Raw genomic sequence first — 19,459 nt, forward strand, 5'->3', positions numbered from 1 at the left:
CCTTCGATCGCCCCTCGAGAGGCGTCGTCACGAGACGCCATCATCGCTCTCGTCGCGTGCGAGCGAGCGAGCCTCCTCGAAGCCGACGATCTGCACGCGCGACGGAGACGCTACGCGGTGCAGCCCCGACGGCGGCGTCGGGCTCCGGCGAAGTTTATTGCATGCTTATTTATAAACTGTCGCGAAAACCGAGGGAAGGAACGCGTATCGCGTTTCGCGAACCGCGGTGTGCTCGTCGCGCGCGGGAAGTCTCAAGTCACCTGACCGCGCGTCTGACTGTCCGATTGGCCGCGTTAGACTGTTCCAACATGGCGGCTTGCCGAACCGAGCCGAGCCGAGCCGGGCGCGAAACCCGGCTTAAACTTTCAAGACCTCCGTTTGCATTGCTTTAAGAAAGTATTTATGATATTTAAACCGTATAATTATTTCGTAGCGTAATTTCACGCAATTATTTATACCCATTTTGAAAGATCTTCGATATCCAAGCTCCAAATTTTTATCGCGTTTATTTAAAACCTTTCTCTCTCGTTTTGTTCTCTCGATCTGCTGAAATAGATGTGTATTTTTTAGATGTTTTATATATAATAATACACATATAAAATATATTACATATTTATACATATATTATATAAGCTAGATATGCAGGGTGTTCCAGACTGGACATCCGTTAATGGCTAATTAATTATAATTAATTAATAATAATTTAAAAAAAAAATGACCAAAGTTGCCCAATAAAACTATCCGAAATTTTTGTATATATACTTTGTACATACTTTCTCACCATCTCCATTATCAAATCACTTTATATGCTGCGTGTACTTGCTGCATAGCTCATACGAATGACTCACTCTTTTGCGTAAACGCTATTAAAATAAATTACGATAAAACATAAGCGACAACATTACCATTGTTAACAACGATATTTTGTTTCGTTAACGAGACAAGAGATAACATTAAGATAAGCTATTGGCGATGTCATAACGAACTGATGCAAAAGATAACATTAAGATAAACTATTAGTGATACGTTATAATAAACTCTTAGTATAAGAATTTTTAATGAGAAGGATAGAAACAATGAAAAGGCATTCTTCGATATAAAATCTCTTTAATAAAAAAGAGCCAATGAAATAGCAAATATATTGATCGTAGATACTGATGCATAATTAATTATGTCGATATATATACAATTGCTTCAATAATAACAATGCAACAAACATATAAAGTGTGGATATTCCGTTGATGTTACTTTCATTTAGTTTGCCATTGAGGAGGATTCAAAGCGAATAAAAACATTTGGCGATTATTACAAAAGCAATCATATATTGGCATTAATATTTATGCACGGCGCGCATCTGCGGTCTAGCTCTTATTGGCTCATCTCCAGCTTAAAGCAAGACGATGAATATATAGAGCAGAACACGTCTTGTTCTTTAACCCTTAAGTGCGCAGCTCTGCATATATGCAAAGCGACTTTTCGATGCTCCGTGTCCCTTATGAAGTTCGAACTGAAAACGCGCAACACTTTGCACACCTAAAGAGCCTTCTCTGGCCCTTCTTTCTTTTCTGAATGGAAAAGCCCAGAAAATCATCATTTATTTTAAAAATAAATGCCACGAAAAATTGCGCATTTAAGGGTGAATTATTATCGATGACAAAATTAGAACAAGTCACGAAAAGTTTTTAAAAAATCAGTTATCTTCAAGAAAATGAGATGATTACTACGTCCACCTTCGTTTACATTTTTAACCCTGCATGATCTCATAATAAAAATTCGTGATAATTAAAGTGGTGATATATATGAAAAAGATTTAGTCGAACATTTTGGTAAAACCGTGAAAGAAAACGAATACTACAAGGTCTCAAAAAAATCTGCGGATTCTAGGATTAACGCGATTTAATCCCTACTAATTCGGTAAGCAGGCGTTAATAGAATTTAACCGTCGCCGTTCTTGCAAATCCCGATAAAGCGCCAAGTGCGAGGCTACTTGTTTATCTTGACGCTCGCGATAAAAAAAAAAGCGCGTAAACAAGAAGCGGTGCGATAATCTCGGTGTAAACCGACGTGATTAACAATCGAGTTTGCCAGTTAAGAGCTGCTAACTGGGGTGATGTAGGCGACTCTATCAATATTAAAGTTCCAAGTATCTCAAATACAAAATCCCGCTCGGTTTTCCCCAAGACTCCGCTTTCCGAATTTTCACGAAACAACTGTTCTATAAATATGCGTAACACAAGACAACGTCATTCGGCAACATCATTTGGCATCGATTTAGAAACGTGAACAATGAAATCTTTGAACCACAAAAAAAAACGAAATTTATTAGTACGTTTCATAATAGGTTCCGTGACGAATTGATTTTTCTATAATGAAAATATCAAATTTAGAATTTTAGACGTAGCTGGAAATCAAGAATAAGCGGCTTTTACAAACGAAGAGAAAATGACAAAATATTTTCCAGCCTTTCTCAATCTCGCACGGACCTTGTGTTAAAATTTTAACAAAAGATTCGCGACCATATGCGGTACGAAAAATAGAAAAAGTGCTATAAACGAAATTTACGGCGTCCCTTGACATTTCCCGCTAAAAAGACCTCTATACGCACAAAGAGAATAATGACACTGCGGTACTCGCAGACCAAAGCTGGAAGTATCTTTCTTCCTTTCGCAGGGCAGGGGAACCGTCTTTCTTTCATAAAAATTAAACGCGCGACGATCGAGTGGTTTAAGGCTCAGCCTCTGGCCTAAGCGCTGCGACGATTTACAACGGTGCGGAACTAAACGGGATAACGAAGGACGCGTAAGAAGCGTTGCGGCCGCCAGGAATCCTTCCCGTTACGACACTCGGCGTGTCATAAACCGTATAATTATTCCTTTCTCCCACAGCTTCTGCCGCCTCCTCGTCTCTGTGCACTTTCACCGCGTGCGCGTCTTCTTGCTCTCCGCTCCGCTCCGCTCCCGAAGAATCCACGCTCGCGTGCTCGAGTTACCTTTCTCGCGATATTGAGAGCACCGGGATCGACTTTACAGTTTTTCGATCATCTTGACGGAGATTCGTCGACGCGAGGCGTGTTAAATCTACGAGCTTAAAAGATTTTCGTGATTTTTTTCAGACTTATTATTTTTTAAAGCACGGCCGCAACCTGAGAAGAAAAAAACGGATACTGCCACAGAAGAGCCTGGGAAACATTCAAACCTTTATTAGCGAGCTTGCAAAAATTTTTTTGAAGAGGCCGTAATGCGTCGAAAGGTCTAACAAGAAACTTGTCGAAAATCCCAAGGCAATCTCTACGTGCGTTAAATCTTTCATATCCCCATCCGCGCGGTTAGAGTCGAATCCAAAGCGAATACTCGATAATTTCAAGTTACTCCAAGGGGGGCATCAATAATTTGCTTTAAAGATAGGGCGAATATACCGTCGATTACGGAAACGGCGAAACAACTTAACAGCAAAAGTGGTCCCAATTCGAGGCTCGTAAATCTTATAATAGCCGATAACTTTCGAGCCGATAAGTACACACCTTAAAGAAAACGATTCGGAAGTGCGTAAATTGTACGGACCGAACGGTCCCCAGGGGCGGTACGCGCGATTAGCGGCTCGGGGAAAAGAAAGAAAAGATTCCCCCAAAAATCGGGGGCACGAAAGAAAGAAATATTCCGAGAGACGAGCGCGCGGCTGCGTTCTCTGAAAGTTATAACGCCGTAATAATCCAGGGAAACATGCGCGCGGACCGAACGCGCGCGGAGAGCGCGAGCGAGATCCTTTTACACGAACCGGTTGATACACAGCGTTCTCACCAAAGTCGAAAGTATCCGGCGTGTTACAAGGGCAAACGACCTACTCGAGTCTCGAGTCGCTGACATTTTCGCGAGTCGCGATTTGTTAAACGGCGAATCGGCCGGCGGCGCGCGGCCGGGCGCTCCTCCGGTCTTCGCTCGAATTGAAATGCGCGATTCACAATGCGATGCAAATTTATCGCGATGCGACTTGAGCGGGCCGCCACCGCCGCCGTCGCCGATATCTCGGATGCCTTACCCTATTTTCCACGGCGCGGCACCATGGCTGTTATTTTCACCGGCCGTTAAATGGGCGCTTTGCGCTTTTTACGTATAATACGTCGTCGTGACAGAAGCAATCCCCGTACCCCGGATGCGACGAGATCTCGTTTTCGGTCGTGATCTTCTCAGGCATAATACATATACCGTATTTCTCGCGTAAGTACATTCATCTATTATTTTTTTACGTGCAATACTGACTGCGTTAAACGAGAGAAGATATTTTTTTGTATGTCAAGTTGTCGAGCTCCAAACTCAAAGACGGAAAAAATAATAAAAGAATATCTCGTGATTTTATTTAAAAAAAAGTACTATTATTTCTCATCATCTTTCTTTCTTTCATATTTCTTTTTTTCTCTACCTCTATAATTGCAATTGTCGATTAGATTTACACCATGCGAATATATGACTCCCCTTTCGTTGGATTTTTTAACCTCGCTGTCCTTCGAAAAAGATCCAATTAGAATATGTATTAAAATATATATTTATGTATGCATGAAAACATCGCGGACGATTAGTATCGCGGATCGCGGCAAGGCGGCGAAATTAAATTCTGTAGCGTTACCGACGATTTTCGGTTTACGCTTTGCATATTCCGCCCCGTATGTCAGACCTTCACTTGTTGCGCAAACGAAAACTGGCAAAGGACAAAAAGAAAAGAGAGTCAAGCGACATTAAATGTACATACGCTGGAAAATCAGTACCGTAAGCGCTCCACTTCTCTCTCTTTCTCTCTTTTTCTCTCGTTCCCTCTCTACTAAAAGAAAACCGCTCCGGAATCCACGCCTTGGAATGCACGGCGACGAGACTCCGACTTGTTAGCACAAACGCAACCTGTCCACCTAACCGATTTCCCCACAGCCACGTCGAATTTCCCTGAACGATTCGCTAGACTCATTTAATAACGTCTGCGTTAATAACGTCTGTTATTAGTAATTTAATAACTGTAATTAACAATTAAATATTCTTTGATACAACAATACCTGCGTATAACTCGTAATTTAATAATTATAATTAGTCAATCAAATATTCTTCGGTTTAATAATGGTCTCTGTATTATCAGTAATTCAATAATTGAAAAATGACTGTCGCGCGTATATTATTCAAAGCAAATGCTATATCTATCGTCGCGCAGGTAAAACTAATTAAAACATTTTTATCGTATTTTGGGTCTTCCTTTCTCGAGTCTCTTCGTCGTAAAAAAAAGAACTCAAAGAAAATGACGCAGCTTTCCCAAGATCGCGTTCAAATATGCTTAAAGTAAGACACAATACGTCGTGAACGCACGATTGAAATCTCTCGGCCGGAAAGGGTTAATCTCCAGGGGATACTCAAGCCAAGGTGAATTTTCTGCTTCGGGTTACGGAAAGAAAGAGAGAGAGAGAGAGAGAGAGAGAGAGAGAGAGAGAGAGAGAGAGAGAGAGAGAGAGAGAGAGAGAGAGAGAGAGAGAGAGAGAGAGAGAGAGAGAGAGAGAGAGAGAGAGAGAGAGAGACTCGACTGGACTCGACGTCGGCACGACGTCGCCATCGTAATCTTGTCCACGCTGTTTCCCCCACAGACGGCTTCGCATCTCTCTCTCTCTCTCTCTCTCTCTCTCTCTCTTTCTGTCTCACTCTTCCCCGAGATCGCCTCATCGACCGATACCTCACACACGACAACGCGCGTTACGCTCACGAACGTGACCACGTCCGTAAAGTATCGTCAACACGACGCGAACATTTTGTTGTTTCAATAAAAGCTTTGTCATCGCACGGTCAATAGGATACTTCCGTTGAACTCAATGAAATTACAGTAGAATCTCCATTATCCGGACGATCCGGACTGATTGGGAGACGCGAGCGTTCGAACAGGCTTTTTGAAAAATAAAATCTTTTTGACAGAAAAAAAATCACATATTTTTTCACATCGAGAGAATTCACTTTGTACCTATTCCATTTATTTTAGAGAAAGAGTAATAAAAAATAATAATGAATATAAGAGTAACAATAAAAGTAATAATTCGTTTAATAGCTCATGGATTCTGCTAATGTCCATTTCTACCAATGCAGATTAACTTTAATCTCGGTTTAACTTACTTTTTATCTTGTTCTAATTCTTAGAACTGGAAAAAGATGAAAAGTAAGTTAAACTGAGATTAAAGTTAATCTGCATTGGTAAAAATGAACGTTACAGTCACACACAAATTTTTTAAACGCATTTAACTGCTCTCCTTATTATCAAAAAATGTTGTATAGTTTTCAAAGTGTTGGATTATTTCCGTAAACAATCGTATGTAAACGAAGACTCTTCTTAAATATTATGAAAATTGTTTATGCCGAATATACGCTCTGAACAGATTTCTGTTCCAAGTAGTACTCCAGCCAGTCTTTTAAAAATCCGCACAAATTTAAAAAATTCATGAAAACAATTTCGAAAACGACAGCACATTGCACGAAAAAATCTAAAAAGCTAAAAATTTTTCAAAATTCAGCGTTTATAAGACAAAACGTTTCACGTTCAAAAAAGTTCAAAACTTGATTAATCAATCTCAACGACATCTCAAGATTATGTATACCTATTTAATATTATTTAAGAGATTTTTTGATCATTACCAAGACAAGTCTTCGTTAAATGTGAAATTTGTATTGCAGAAAGAATGGTCAATCTTTCCTTAAGAAAAATGTAGGAAAGCCGGCAGTTTTTAGCAAGCAATGAAAAACTTTTCGAAAGCTAAGCTTCGAAAGCATATGTGACAGTGAGATTAGATGTCAGACAGTCTTGGTTACATCCGAATATTTAACGTCATCAAAAATCACAGATCCGCGCAACGATCACTTTCGAGGATGAAAATCGAGTATCCGAACTGGCCGAAGGATCAGAATGAGTGAAACGTTTGTCCAGGACAGCCCCGGAATTCGAGAATTAGAAACGCTATACGGTTTTGCATGGTGCCGCGGAGTTGCAACGATTCTCGAGATGGAAGTCGATGCGAGAAGTCGCGCGCGCGGAATCCGCTCCGCTCCGCTCTTTTTTTTTCCTCCCGTCTCACGATTCGGCCCCGTACGATTCCGCCGGGACCGGGACGAGGTGGTATATCGATCGGTAATCGACGCCGGGGGCCGTTTCGAGACGCCATGCAGATGAGAGCCGCCGCGGCGCGCCGAGAACGGGATTTCCGAAGTCGTCTTCCGCGTGTCTCTCTTCGCCGGCGAAACGCGCCTCCGTCTCGCATTGGCGGGCATGCGGGCCGCGCTCCGTTTTCTCGCCGCGCCGCGAGAATAAAAGGCGAGGATGCGCGTATTACGAAAACGACACGCCTATCGCGCGAGATATGGGTGAGATAAAGGTGTGCGCGCCACTGTGCGCGCGCGAGAGAGGCGACGGGGAGGAGATGCCTTGACCCTTCAATCGCGGACGCGCGAAGCTGGAATTATCAACGAGGCAGCCAGCGGCGCGCGACTCCGGACTCCGCAACGCAAATTGCGATACGATTGCCCCGATTTATTTCCGTATTTAATCGGCAGAAAGATGACGGCCTCGTAAATCGACAGGCGCGTGTCTGAACTCGCTCGTTCGGCTGGAATTTCACCCGGTTCTTTTTATACCCGCGAGAAACGTCGCGATTATCGCTGATGATCGTACGCCGGATATCGCAAAAGAACCGATAAAAGATCCAAGATAAATATATACATCTCTTATTTGATTAAAACGGCTTTCGAAAAAGATAATTCTATATGTATGATCTTTGTCGGCATTTCGCTCAACGCCGTCCGCAGCCGAAGGCCTGGCATTTACTTGATGAGCACAATTTCCGAAAAATCTTGAATAAAAAGCGCTTTATTATTTACATTTTTCGCTATAAATTCTTTACGATGATTTTATCGATCGAGAAGGACCGAAACCCATGGTCGTGACGATTATAATTAATAAAGATAGAGCTAGTTAGTCGAATAAAAAATCTTTGCTCTAAAAAAATAACGAATATATAAACTAAACTCGACCTAAGGATCTTCGCTGATGCTGACACAGATTAAATCAATATTACGTCAGAATCCCTATATTAATTTCTCAGGCTGCTCCAGGTATAGCCAATTCGAGGAGCCGGAAAACGATTATTGTATATATTCAACGGATAAGTTTTCTCTATTATTAATATCCCACCCGCGGATTCTGGGTGGGAACGACGCGCGGCGCGGCGGTGTGTATTCTCGATAATTCTCGGTTGCGTCGGAAACGCCGCGCCGTCTAGAAAGTAACGCTCCACATCGCGACGACCTTGTTCCTAGGATCTACATGCCGCCACCGCGTCGATCTCGGCCTCGGCTCGGCGCGGCGTATCCGCGACCGATCGCCCGCTTTCGGGCCCCCGCGAGATAACGTGACGACGGTCGTGTCGTGACGGACGACGGACGTCGCATCGGTCGTCGACGGAGCGGCCGCGCGGGCACAGGCACGAGGGGCGAGGGGCGAGTAAAGGGCCCTGACACGCGTAGGAAAACTGAAGCGGTAAGCAAATCAACCGACCGCAGTCGAGTATTCTCGAAAACTTAAAATAGCCACTTACTCATTGGTCATTTTGCTTCGCGATTAAGTTTTTCTACGTGCCGCAGCCCGAATCTCGACGGTTGAATTTGCACGCTGTAAATAGTGTAGATCCTTCGCGCGACGAGATCGACGTTCCGATGCCACGCGTACTTAACGCAAAATAAGTGACCCCCTTTTATTCGCGGCGACGGTGGGAACGGGCCCCGATGCGAACGAACGATGGATTCGTTCCATTCATTATTCGCGACGTTGTTAGCTAATTTCGATCGAGGTGCAATTCAATTTGCGTTCCTGAAGAAGATATCGAAACCGGATTCCCCAAACTTCGGACTCGAACGTGGGGAACCTATATATGACGTCATCGATCGCTCTCAATCCGGAGTCGCTCCGGCCGCACGCACCGACATTGCTCTGGCACACGTGCGTGTTTGTCCGTGTCAGGGGGCACGCGGGCGGACGAGGGAAGGATTTTTTGGCTCGCGTACCGCGCGCGCGACGAACGAATGTGCCAGGGGCCGCCTTCGCGCGTGGCACCGAAAAATTCCGAACTCGGGGAAATCGGGAGCGCCGCCGCGCCGCGGCCGGGTCCCTCGCGCTCGAGCGCTGCGGCGCTGCGCGGCAATATACGTGTGTAACATTTTGAGAGACAAATACCGTTTTTTTCCTTTTCTTTTCCTCTCCGCTCCGTCCTGAACTCTCTCTCCTCGAGCGCGGCGGCTACATGACCGCGGCTCGCTGACAATCGTGCACGTGGGGCGAACAAAATGCACGACGCGACACGTGCACCCCGCGTTTCGTCGCTATAGGTAGTTTTACTACCACGCGTGTACGCACGCGATCGATGAGCGCGTGTGCGTGCGTGCGTACGCGCGCGACGCTCTCTCGCTTATCGGGCGTACTACGCGCGCGTGTGTTACGCGTGTGTGTGTGTGTGTGTGCGTGCGTGTGTGACCAGGTGTGCGCGACAACACGAGCGAGCGGTGAGCGAGCGTGTGCGCGCGCACGCGCGCGAGCGAGGGCACGTAAAAACAACACGGCGGAGCAACGCGTGCAGAGTCGCGGCTGTACTGATCGTGGGGGTCGAGCCACAGGTGTCATCTGACGGCAGTGAGCGTCCCTTCCCTCTCGTCCGCTTGTACGTACGTCACTGCCTGCCCGTCTCTCCTCCCCTCTCCCCTCCCCCTTCCAATCCGCTGGCACTGCTCTGTGTCCCCACTATTCTCCTCGTCCCTTCCTCGCCGCGCGTAAGTGTGTATTGACGGAGGCGGTTCTGTCGCTTCTCTTAACGTTGACACATGTACGCGCGTGCGTGTAAATCGAGCCGAGGATTGTCTACTTGCAACCAGGGTTGTGCTGCAAAGAGTGACCCCAAAAATCGGCTATTTTTGGTCCCACGATATTGGAACTGAATTGTGTGTCAAATGATGACGAGACATCGGTCACAAAAAATTTTTAAGTTGAGGTGAGAATTGATTCCAGAGATATGGGAGGTCAAAGTAGTCAAAGTTCATTAAATCGTCAGCCGGGGGTTTTGCTAGCTGCTGACAATGAATTTGAAGTCAGATTTTTCACACGTACTTATGGATCGATTTACTTGTCGAGAAAAAAAAATCGAAACATTTTTTAAATACATGGTTCGTCATATTAAATCGGCCATTGTGAATTTTAAAAATCTGACTTCAAATTCATTGTCAGCAGCTATCAAAACCCCCGGGTACGAAGTTTTAAATTATCGGACTGAAAGAAAAATTGATGCTTTAAAGCGTACGGGCTGACGAGTTCATGAATTTTGATTACTTTGACCTCCCATATCTCATCTGGAATCAATTCGGTCTTCAACCGACTTTTACCTAACAGTATATTTTGATAGATCATGGCATACTTTCTTTGTAAACTTTTTGAATTTTTGCAATATCTTCAAAATTGAAGAAAATATAGTACACGAAAATGTGCGTGACGTCATAATGTTGTTGCGAAATCTTTTGAAGTTGCCGTCATCAAAGAAACTTTAGAAAGCTATAACTTTCTCAAATTTGGGTTTTTTTTTAATTCAAAAAGTACTAAAAATCGGCTTAGATTCTCTACATTAATTATGGATACCGCTTAATAAAAAAATTTTACTTGAGAACCCAATTCTCACCTCAACTTAAAAATTTTTTGTGATCGATGTCTCGTCATAAGGTATCATTTGATACGCAATTCAGTTCTAATATCGCTGGGCCAAAAATAGGCAAAAAAACCACTGATTTTGAGGTCACTCTTTCAAAATTGCATCTACATGGATTGTTTACATATTGTTTACGTTAGGTTTACTCGAATCTCTTTCATGTAGACAATTAATTAAAAGCGATGTGTGTAAAACGCGCGTATACATAATTAAATTTCTTTTCTGGTTAGAGAATATCTTTTTATTTAGTTGGCCTATTAATCACGTACATTACTCTTTAATTAATGTAGATTATTATAAATTAACTGATTAATTGATTTTTTAATTGTATTTTTACAAACAGTCCTAAAAAATAAAAATACTTTAGACTGGATTAAATTAGATTCATTTCAGTTATAATTTATTTATTAATTAACTGTAGAGTGATATAAAAATACATATGATACTAATATATAGAAATATTATTTACGCTGATCTGCTCTGTTAATTTTTCGTGGCACGTTAAAACGTGTGCTCAAACTAAGTAATATAGTAACTAAAATTAAAATTGCAAACAAAACAAATTTCCGATATTTCTGGTGAAATATGAATGCTCCGTGACGCACTCATTGTTTACCTGACGTTATATACATAGTTTACATTGTATACATGCAAATTATTATATTTTATGCATAAATGCCCAACCCTCTGTCGGCCAGGTGTACTTAATTTTTATTTCTTCAGAATAGGGAAGTTGAGGGAAACAATATAACGGAACTTTTGCATTATAAATTGATTAAAGAAAGCAATATTTAGATGTGGCAACTTGTGCGTGTAGCCTCTAAGTAAAAAATTATTGCAAAAATTCAAAATTGCCATATATGTATATCTTTTGAAACGGAAATTGTTACCATCGACGAACACATTGAAATATGTAGATTTTTTTAAATATTCGTACAATGTCTAATAAAATAATCTCAGCGTTCAGAGATATTAAATCCGATTACTTTACGGTAGAAAATTAAGAGAAATTCTCAGACTTCAGATAGCCTTTGAATAACGAAATAATCAATTGCGTTACTTAATATTTATTGCTTTATTTAGAGTCAAGAGACTTATCATTACTACATTCTCTAATCCATGTCTTTCTAAAACCAAATAGACCGTTTTGCAATCATAATATTTTAATAGCATCAATATTATAAAATTCATCGCAATCCAAAAGTCCTATTAAATCCATTTAATTTCTCTCTGTCCTCGTTATTCTTCAGAATTGTTATTTTAATTTCCAGAATATACTATTAAAATATTTCGTATTGTTCGAAACAATTCGAGCTTTAAATTTGAGCAGTTTTTGTTTTTCGAACGGAATGAACAATCAACACAATCGATGGTTGATTCTTCGGACAGTTCGAACAAAGGAAGACTCGAGGGAGTGAAAGAGTAATATATCGAAACCGCAAACAAAAATAACAAGCTTTTGTTTTTTTTTCTAGCTTTTTTTTATAAATATTTCATTAGAATTCATATTTCATTCAGATCCATCAATCGAATCAAATCAAATTATATACCTAATCTATAACATCAAAAGATCCGAATAATTGCAGGTTCAAGCAGGGAATCGTTCTGCCGTTGCAAATGTCCAAACGCTAAGCATAACTTGGCTATTCGCAGCGCATTTTCAGTAGATTCTTACAGAAGAATAATTTTGAGACAATTATTTTTCGAACTTGCCTACGACAAAAAATGTGTGGTCATTAACGCTCCACTATTATTTTTTAATTTGTATTTTTAGATCCGCTCTGCGATATTATAACATAAATACCTGTATATCCGTTTTCTTTACAAATTTTAATTAAAATAAATGTAGGTCAACCGTTAAAATGGCGTACATTAACTAAAACAAGTCTAAATTCGCTCGAGAAGTACTTCTGAACTTTAGCAAGCTAAGGCGCTTTATTCACTTACCTAGATATCTAGCTCAAGCGTTTTCACAATAAACAAGGTAGAAGGTAAAGAGATACAACAAGTCTTAAGCCTCAGACGATTGTTTTACCAAATGTCCGCCTTTTCTTATTGCTACTATTAGATTCTAATATATATATAATTAGAAGATAGAAATATAAAATACAATTTATCCTGAGAACATGAAAATTAAAAACGTACGGTAGTCGAAAAAATTTATATAAGACATATCTAGAAAATCCAAAATAAAGGTGTATTAGACTGAACGTTTCATTTAAAATCGATACATATTTGCTGAATTAATTGAAGAACAAAAGTCCGAAGGACAACGCCTGATATAAATCAAATTATTCAAGTAAACGAAGCAAACGACGGAGTCGTCACTTAAAGAAAAGTATGACACATATTCAGGGGCAGGACAGATAAAATTCATAGGTCAAATAGATATTTATTTAAAAACCATTGTGTATCCGTGACAAAACATATAACGTCTGTTGCCGACGTAACGCGCATAACGTATACCCTCATTCATTCGCTCGCACTCACACTAATTACTCCCACATTACTCTGCTCCTTCTCCTTCGATTTCTGCTTGTTTTTTTTTCTTTAGTAAACTTAATATTTACTAATAATATATCCTTTTTTATGCTTTTTTTTTAATGCAGTAGAATATAATATTTCCTCGTTCTATCTCCGCCCCACAGGTTGCAGGTTCATACACATATACAATGTGTCATTGCGATGTTATTATTTAACTGTCAACTGTGTATGTTGTCTAATTACATTGTCGCACGTGATATGGCGCCGAGCCACTGTTATTTCAGCTATACGCTACGCAATTTCCCGCATGCGCTTACATAAATTCGAGATCTGTGCCGCGTGAATGACGCGATTATCCATTCGATTTCGAGGAATATCTGTAGATAAGAGTGCAGGTGGTCTGAAAGAATTGCCGCCTGAAGAGAAATGGAAACTACATTTAAAAAAAGTTGACTCTTCGACGCGGAAATAATCTCGCTTGGGTTCTCCGCCAAAAAAAAATTTCTTCATGTTTTTTAATCATTTCTCTAAATACTTTCTCCGACAAAAATCATAGTTAAACGCTGAACGTAAAAACTTGCAGTTTTTAATCTAAAAAAAAATATATCAGAGACAAAAGTTTAGGAAGTTCTTCACGCATTTCTATCGGGCATCGCCTGAGCTCTGTAAAATCAATGTTCAAGAACTCTCACAAAAAGTCTGCGATAATTTGGCAGGGAAAAGATAAAAAATTCTATAGAAATGGCGCAAATTTATTTCGACGTGAAGAAATTCTCTCTCTGCGGATTTTCATGCATCTTAAAACGCCGACGATATTTTCTTACACATCGGGGGAAAATTCATGCATCTTTTTCTTCTTTCGGTTCCTCGACCAAGTCTCCCACGCAGGCCAATTCGCGATCCTGCAGTCACTCTCGATTTCGACGCGCGTCGCCCACGAGATCATATTCCTGGGAAAACGAGAAAACGCTTCCTTCGCTCATTCATCTCTCCCCTCAGGATTCTCTTCTCGCGGAGATCATGCGATCATGTGACTCGCACGCGGTAGTGGAGTACGTTATCGCGAACCGTTCCGAGAATTCGACGTCCGTCGAACACGCGACTCGCTTTTGTAGACAAATTTCGGTATACTTAACGAATTACGTCAGGGAAAGTTTTGGGAAAGTGACCCGCAAAAATCATTCATCAGTGTGTACTTTTTTATTCAGATTTTATCATGCTCGGCTTGTGACTTTTAAGTTTGAAACTTTCCTTTTCAAAACTGTGGAATGACTAAAAGTACAAAATATCTGCGGACGTACAGTTTCAATTTCTACTACTGCTTTTAAGGCCAGGCCTTCGAGGAAAGCTGATATCGTTAACGTTGTTAAGGAGATAAGAAAACGCAACATATAATATACACATATATCTATTCTAAATAACATTCTCCTCAGTCCCTCTGAATCTTCATTAATTTATAATGCGCTGCACGTCAGCTTGTCGATTAACAGCAGCGTCGGCAAAAGTGAACCAAGTTAATGCGAGCGTTAATATCTTTCCTTTTTTCCAATTCAAACGTCGAACTTTACGATTTCATTAAAAATTTTTTCTGCACGGACGAATTGATGACGGTACTGTCATGTGAGTTTGCCGATAAATCTCCAGAAAAATAACTAATCCTTTAGTTAGATCTGCTAAATTTACTAATAAACAGCGCAAGATAATATATGTGCGTCTGTTCGTTGTACAAAGTGTGACATACAAACTCGAGAAAGCTATGAAAATAAAAGTGCGTCTACAAAATAGTCCATTAAAAGCTATCCTTTAGATCATAAAGAAGACGAAGGTATGCAAGGAAGGATCAGTCGTCAACCCCTTGCTGTTATCGCTCCGGATTGGCAAAGGCTTCTAAGATATTCGCGTAATTTTAACTTTACACTTGCACCACGTAAAACGTGCGGTCGTCTCTACACTTCTCCGTGGCTACTGTCATTAACGTTTGTGACCGTCACCGTCGTGATCGAGCTCGTCAATCTCCCTGTCGTTGACATAATCTCACGCCGATACAGTGTGATCGTTTATCATGAACCGCTTTCAATGCGGCTATCTCGCGCAACTTTTTTTTTCCAAGCCTTTTCCCTCAATCGGTATCGTAAGGCACATTTTTTTTTCTTTCGACACGTCCCGAATCTCTCGAAACCGAGTTAGGTGGGCGTCTTGCGCGCGATCGAAACCGAAACGCGACTGGGGAGCTCGACTGTTAATCAAACCGACGCTAATCCTCCGTCCGCGTGCGAAGAAAAATATTCCCTTCATCGACATGCGCACGGAAAGCTATCGCTTTGATATCAGAAAAAAAGAATATTGCCATAGTTGATAATCCAAATCATTGTCATATAGTGTGAGAAATTAATTTAAAAAAATTTTTTTCCAAATCGTTGTTAACATTTTTCTTCGCGACGCGCGTCGACAAAGCTCTTCTGCGATTTGCTACCGCGTTTTTGTTTCCTCGTTGCCTTAACTTCAATTCTCTACTTCCGTAAAACCTCACAGATGTTTACACGGCGTGTATATCTTTCGAAATCGTCAACCTATATCAAACCAAAAATATACGAATATATTTTTTATGTATACAGTAATATGTACTCTCCTTTCTCTTTCTCTGTCTCTCTTTCTCTCTCTTTTTCTCCCTCTTTTTCTCTCTTTTTCTTAGCGGCGGGAAACAACGTCAGGTATCGCAATAAATATGAAGAAGCTCGGTGACAACAACACGAAGCGCATGCTGCGTTAGAACCTAGCCCTAATATAAACGGCCGAGGCGTCGTGTTCGCCGTATCCAAGACGCTTTGCGTGCTTGTATACTTCATTCGCCGCGGCAGCAAGCGGCAAAGGTTGCTCCAACTGGTCGCTCATGCCTAACGACAGTCGCAGGTCCTTCTGCATATGTTGCAGCGGTAACTGAGTAGGGAAACCGCCTTCAATAATCGCTGCGAAGCAAAATCAGAGTAATGTTAATTACCAGTTCGATACGTATACTCTTAATCCTCAATCAGTTTGGTAAAGAAGGGATATGTAGCATCGTTAAAATTATATTATTGTTATAATTAAAATAATAAAGTTATTACAGATAGAATCTTTATTATTTAAATTACTAGAAAGTGCATTATCGTTGTGTCGAGTCAAATGAGGATTAACGCAGACGTGGAAGAAACAACTGGCCGATACAAATCGACGTCTACCTTTGCCCTTCTCAAGAATTGCCGGACACGCCAGAGATGTCAATTCCAGAACCTCCAGAACGTCTTTTTGCTGGAGTCCAGCGCGATCCGCGAGTGCCATGCTCTCGGCCAGAGCTGCCAGAGTGACACCAGCCATTAGCTGAAGTACAAGATTCATCTTGGAAGCATTGCCGACTTCGCCGAGGTAGAAGCTGTTCTTGCCCATTGCCTCGAAGCAGGATTGGCATTCGTCAAAGAGCGACCGATCTCCAGCGGCAAGGATGACCAGAGTGCCTTCTTGCGCTTGCGTTTTGCTCCCTTGCACCTGTGCCTCGAGATAACGACCACCCTTGCCGTTTATCGCCTCGGCGATGTCCTGAGACGTCTCCGCGTCAATACCGGTCATTTCGACGTAGCTCTTGTCGGGTGATATCTCCGTCAAGACACCGCAGTTACCAAAAACCATCTGAAAAACAGTTTTAACGTGACAAATTCCGCACATATTCCCGCACAGTTCTTAGCAGAGCTATGTTGGAGGATAAGATAGATTATCTTTAGAGAGTAATATTTTAACTTTTCGAATACTTACATCTTTAGCAGCTTGAGGGTCAGCCACGCACGAGAAAGTGATATCGGCGGCCAGGACGACATCGGATGGCGTCAATCCTTGCTCCGCTCCTGCCTTCACAAAATCCGTGCACTGCAAAAAAAATACATAACGTGCAAATTAGATCTTTATTGATCTCTCGATCATCCTTCTTTTTCAAAATCTCCAGTTTGCGAAAATTTTAAAGAACCATTTGGAAAACTAAAATACGAACAGAGATTGAGGAATTGAAATAAAATTATATCAAGTTTAGAGAGCTTTTATCGTAAATATTCGAAAATTCGCTGTTTCCTTTATGTTCATTAGCTGTAATTAATTATACAAGTTTTTCCTAATATTTATGGCACAAGGAATTAAAATATTATTTTTAAATATTTTTGTATCTAATTACAATTTATATTCATGTAATTTTATATATTTAATATATGCAATTTATATATATATATATAATTGTATACAACTAATATTTATCTATATTACACAATAATTAGCAATTGTACGTATATATTTTTATTTATTTATTTATTTATTTATAAAGAAATAATCGATTTTGTACAATCATGCGGACGTTTCGAATTAAATTCAGTATCATGGCGCCATCCAACGCGACGCGGCGCAGTCATGTTTAGTATCACCTGCCGCCGACAGATGGCACCACGTACAACCGCGCTCCATTCGCGTCGTTCCGTTCGTCGCACATGCCGTAACGGGCAATCGTTTTCTCGGGCACGCCGGCCACATCAGCAAACGACGCCATTGCGGCCGAGAGATGCGACTTTTTTTTTCAGAATCCCGGGAGAGAACCCGTCGCGAATTGCCGTGCGGAATTTCTCGACGGAATTCCGACGAGGATCCCGGGGGATTCGCGGGCGAGGCGTGATCTCCGGCGGGAATTCCCGCCTCGCGACGCTTCGTCCCATAAAATCTCGAATTGTAACGGAAAATGGCGGACGAGCCACGCGTGTCGGCTCTCCGTTCTAGCTCTCCGCGTGCCCGAGCGTCTTCGAGAATTTTCTCGCGCGCGCCTCCTATGATAAACTTGATTCAGGGTGCGGCTGTTTATTGCGTAGGCGATCGGCGATCTCCTAGGTGGATTTTCATCGGGGACGAGGTCGGCGTCGTCGGCGATCGAGTCGACAACAACGCGACTAGCCGTGTCTCGCGAATTGATCTCGTCACGTGGCTACCGCCACGATGCATTTTTCCCCACCCCAAAGTCGATACGATGCGACGAGCTCTCGTTAGCATCTGCAAAATTTACAGGCCGAGCCGGCCGAGCTCCGGCCGGCAACCGCAACTCAAGTAACCGCTCGCCGGGGGTCTTTCTAGCGCGTCGACGATTGACGCCATGTCTCTCGCAACGTGCTCGCCACACCATATTGCTGCGACTCGACTCGACTCGGCAAAGGCCGAGAAATGAACTTTCGACGTCGAGTTGCCGCAATACGAGTTGTACAGAACGATTCCGTTCCGGAATATTAGGGCATCTTTCCCGGAACCGAAGTCAGATGAATCAGATGAATGAAGGTGACAAAGCACTTGAAGGTTTCTCCGAGAAACGTTCCTGACGACCCCCAACAACTTCGTGAAAGAAGATTCCATCCTTCGGTTTAAAGTTTCTCGTTTCGAAGCTACCTCGAGACAATTGTGCATGGATTGAGCACAAGAATGATATATGATCCTTCGATGTACGAAAAGTATAATTTTATGCGTGTCACTGACATTTCGGGCTTGCTGTTCTCTCGGGAGACAGAAATAACGTTCCTAACGTTCGGCTTTCTCCGAGCCATCCGAATTGTATGCTCCACGCATTTTCCTTGCGCCTTCCAAGCCGCATAAGGTACTCGAGCGGTTCCTCTTTCCGGTGACTCAGCTCGCGTATCAAATACGCGTCCTATCCTATCGCATGCCGTATCGAAACACGGGGCTCGGTGTTCAACGTACATTAAATAACATCATAGATTGCATGTCGGATATATCAATTTCCTTCAGATTTGATGAAACTTATATAATATCGGAACAAAGAGAGAGCGTAAGACAAACCAGACCAGGATATGTTTGTTGTCGCTGATAAACATACAATTCTTGTATGTATGCACGAACGTGTCTTATCTACGAGTCTCTATCTCATCCCCGGCAGTCCCGGCACAAAGCATTGTTTGAGAAGAAAAGAAAGAAAAAAAAAGAGAGACGGAGAGGGAGGGAGAGACGGAGCGTCGAGCTTCTCGGTGGCCGAGAAAGAAGATGGATCGTGTCAATTCGCGAGCTTACGACCTTGTAAACGTGAACGATCGTTTGATTAGATTAAATTCGACGCACGACCGAGTCTCTTCGAAGTCACGTACGCTTCGTCCGCTCTCGTCGTGGCGGCGAGTTCCTCTTCCACGTCGGGAAGCTAATTTCTCGCGCGGTAACACCCCCATC

At 42.1% G+C, this 19,459-nt stretch overlaps 2 protein-coding genes across 3 annotated transcripts in view; both read right to left on the bottom strand.

The window, feature by feature from the left end:
• Lilli (AF4/FMR2 family member lilliputian) overlaps window positions 1-9,602 on the bottom strand; it is a 209,824-nt gene extending 200,222 nt beyond the window's left edge. The window contains exon 1 of one of the 2 annotated variants that reach the window (XM_077408926.1): window positions 9,235-9,602. The gene's annotated coding sequence lies outside the window, so the exon portion shown is untranslated. The remainder of the gene's footprint in view (window positions 1-9,234) is intronic. The other variant, XM_077408929.1, reaches the window with a different exon arrangement.
• A 3,517-nt stretch (window positions 9,603-13,119) lies between these two features.
• Window positions 13,120-19,459, bottom strand: part of Ndf (Nucleosome-destabilizing factor) — a 37,481-nt gene continuing 31,141 nt past the window's right edge. The window contains exons 8-10 of the mRNA XM_077408963.1: window positions 17,018-17,128; window positions 16,450-16,894; window positions 13,120-16,197 (exon numbers count right to left, since the gene is read on the bottom strand). Coding sequence (XP_077265089.1) covers window positions 15,998-16,197; window positions 16,450-16,894; window positions 17,018-17,128 — 756 coding nt within the window. The 3' untranslated portion in view covers window positions 13,120-15,997. The remainder of the gene's footprint in view (window positions 16,198-16,449; window positions 16,895-17,017; window positions 17,129-19,459) is intronic.

This window comes from Temnothorax americanus, unplaced genomic scaffold (genome assembly GCF_048541705.1).
Source record: "Temnothorax americanus isolate GAGA-0224 unplaced genomic scaffold, ASM4854170v1 Scaffold25, whole genome shotgun sequence".
NCBI classification, from domain to species: domain Eukaryota; kingdom Metazoa; phylum Arthropoda; class Insecta; order Hymenoptera; family Formicidae; genus Temnothorax; species Temnothorax americanus.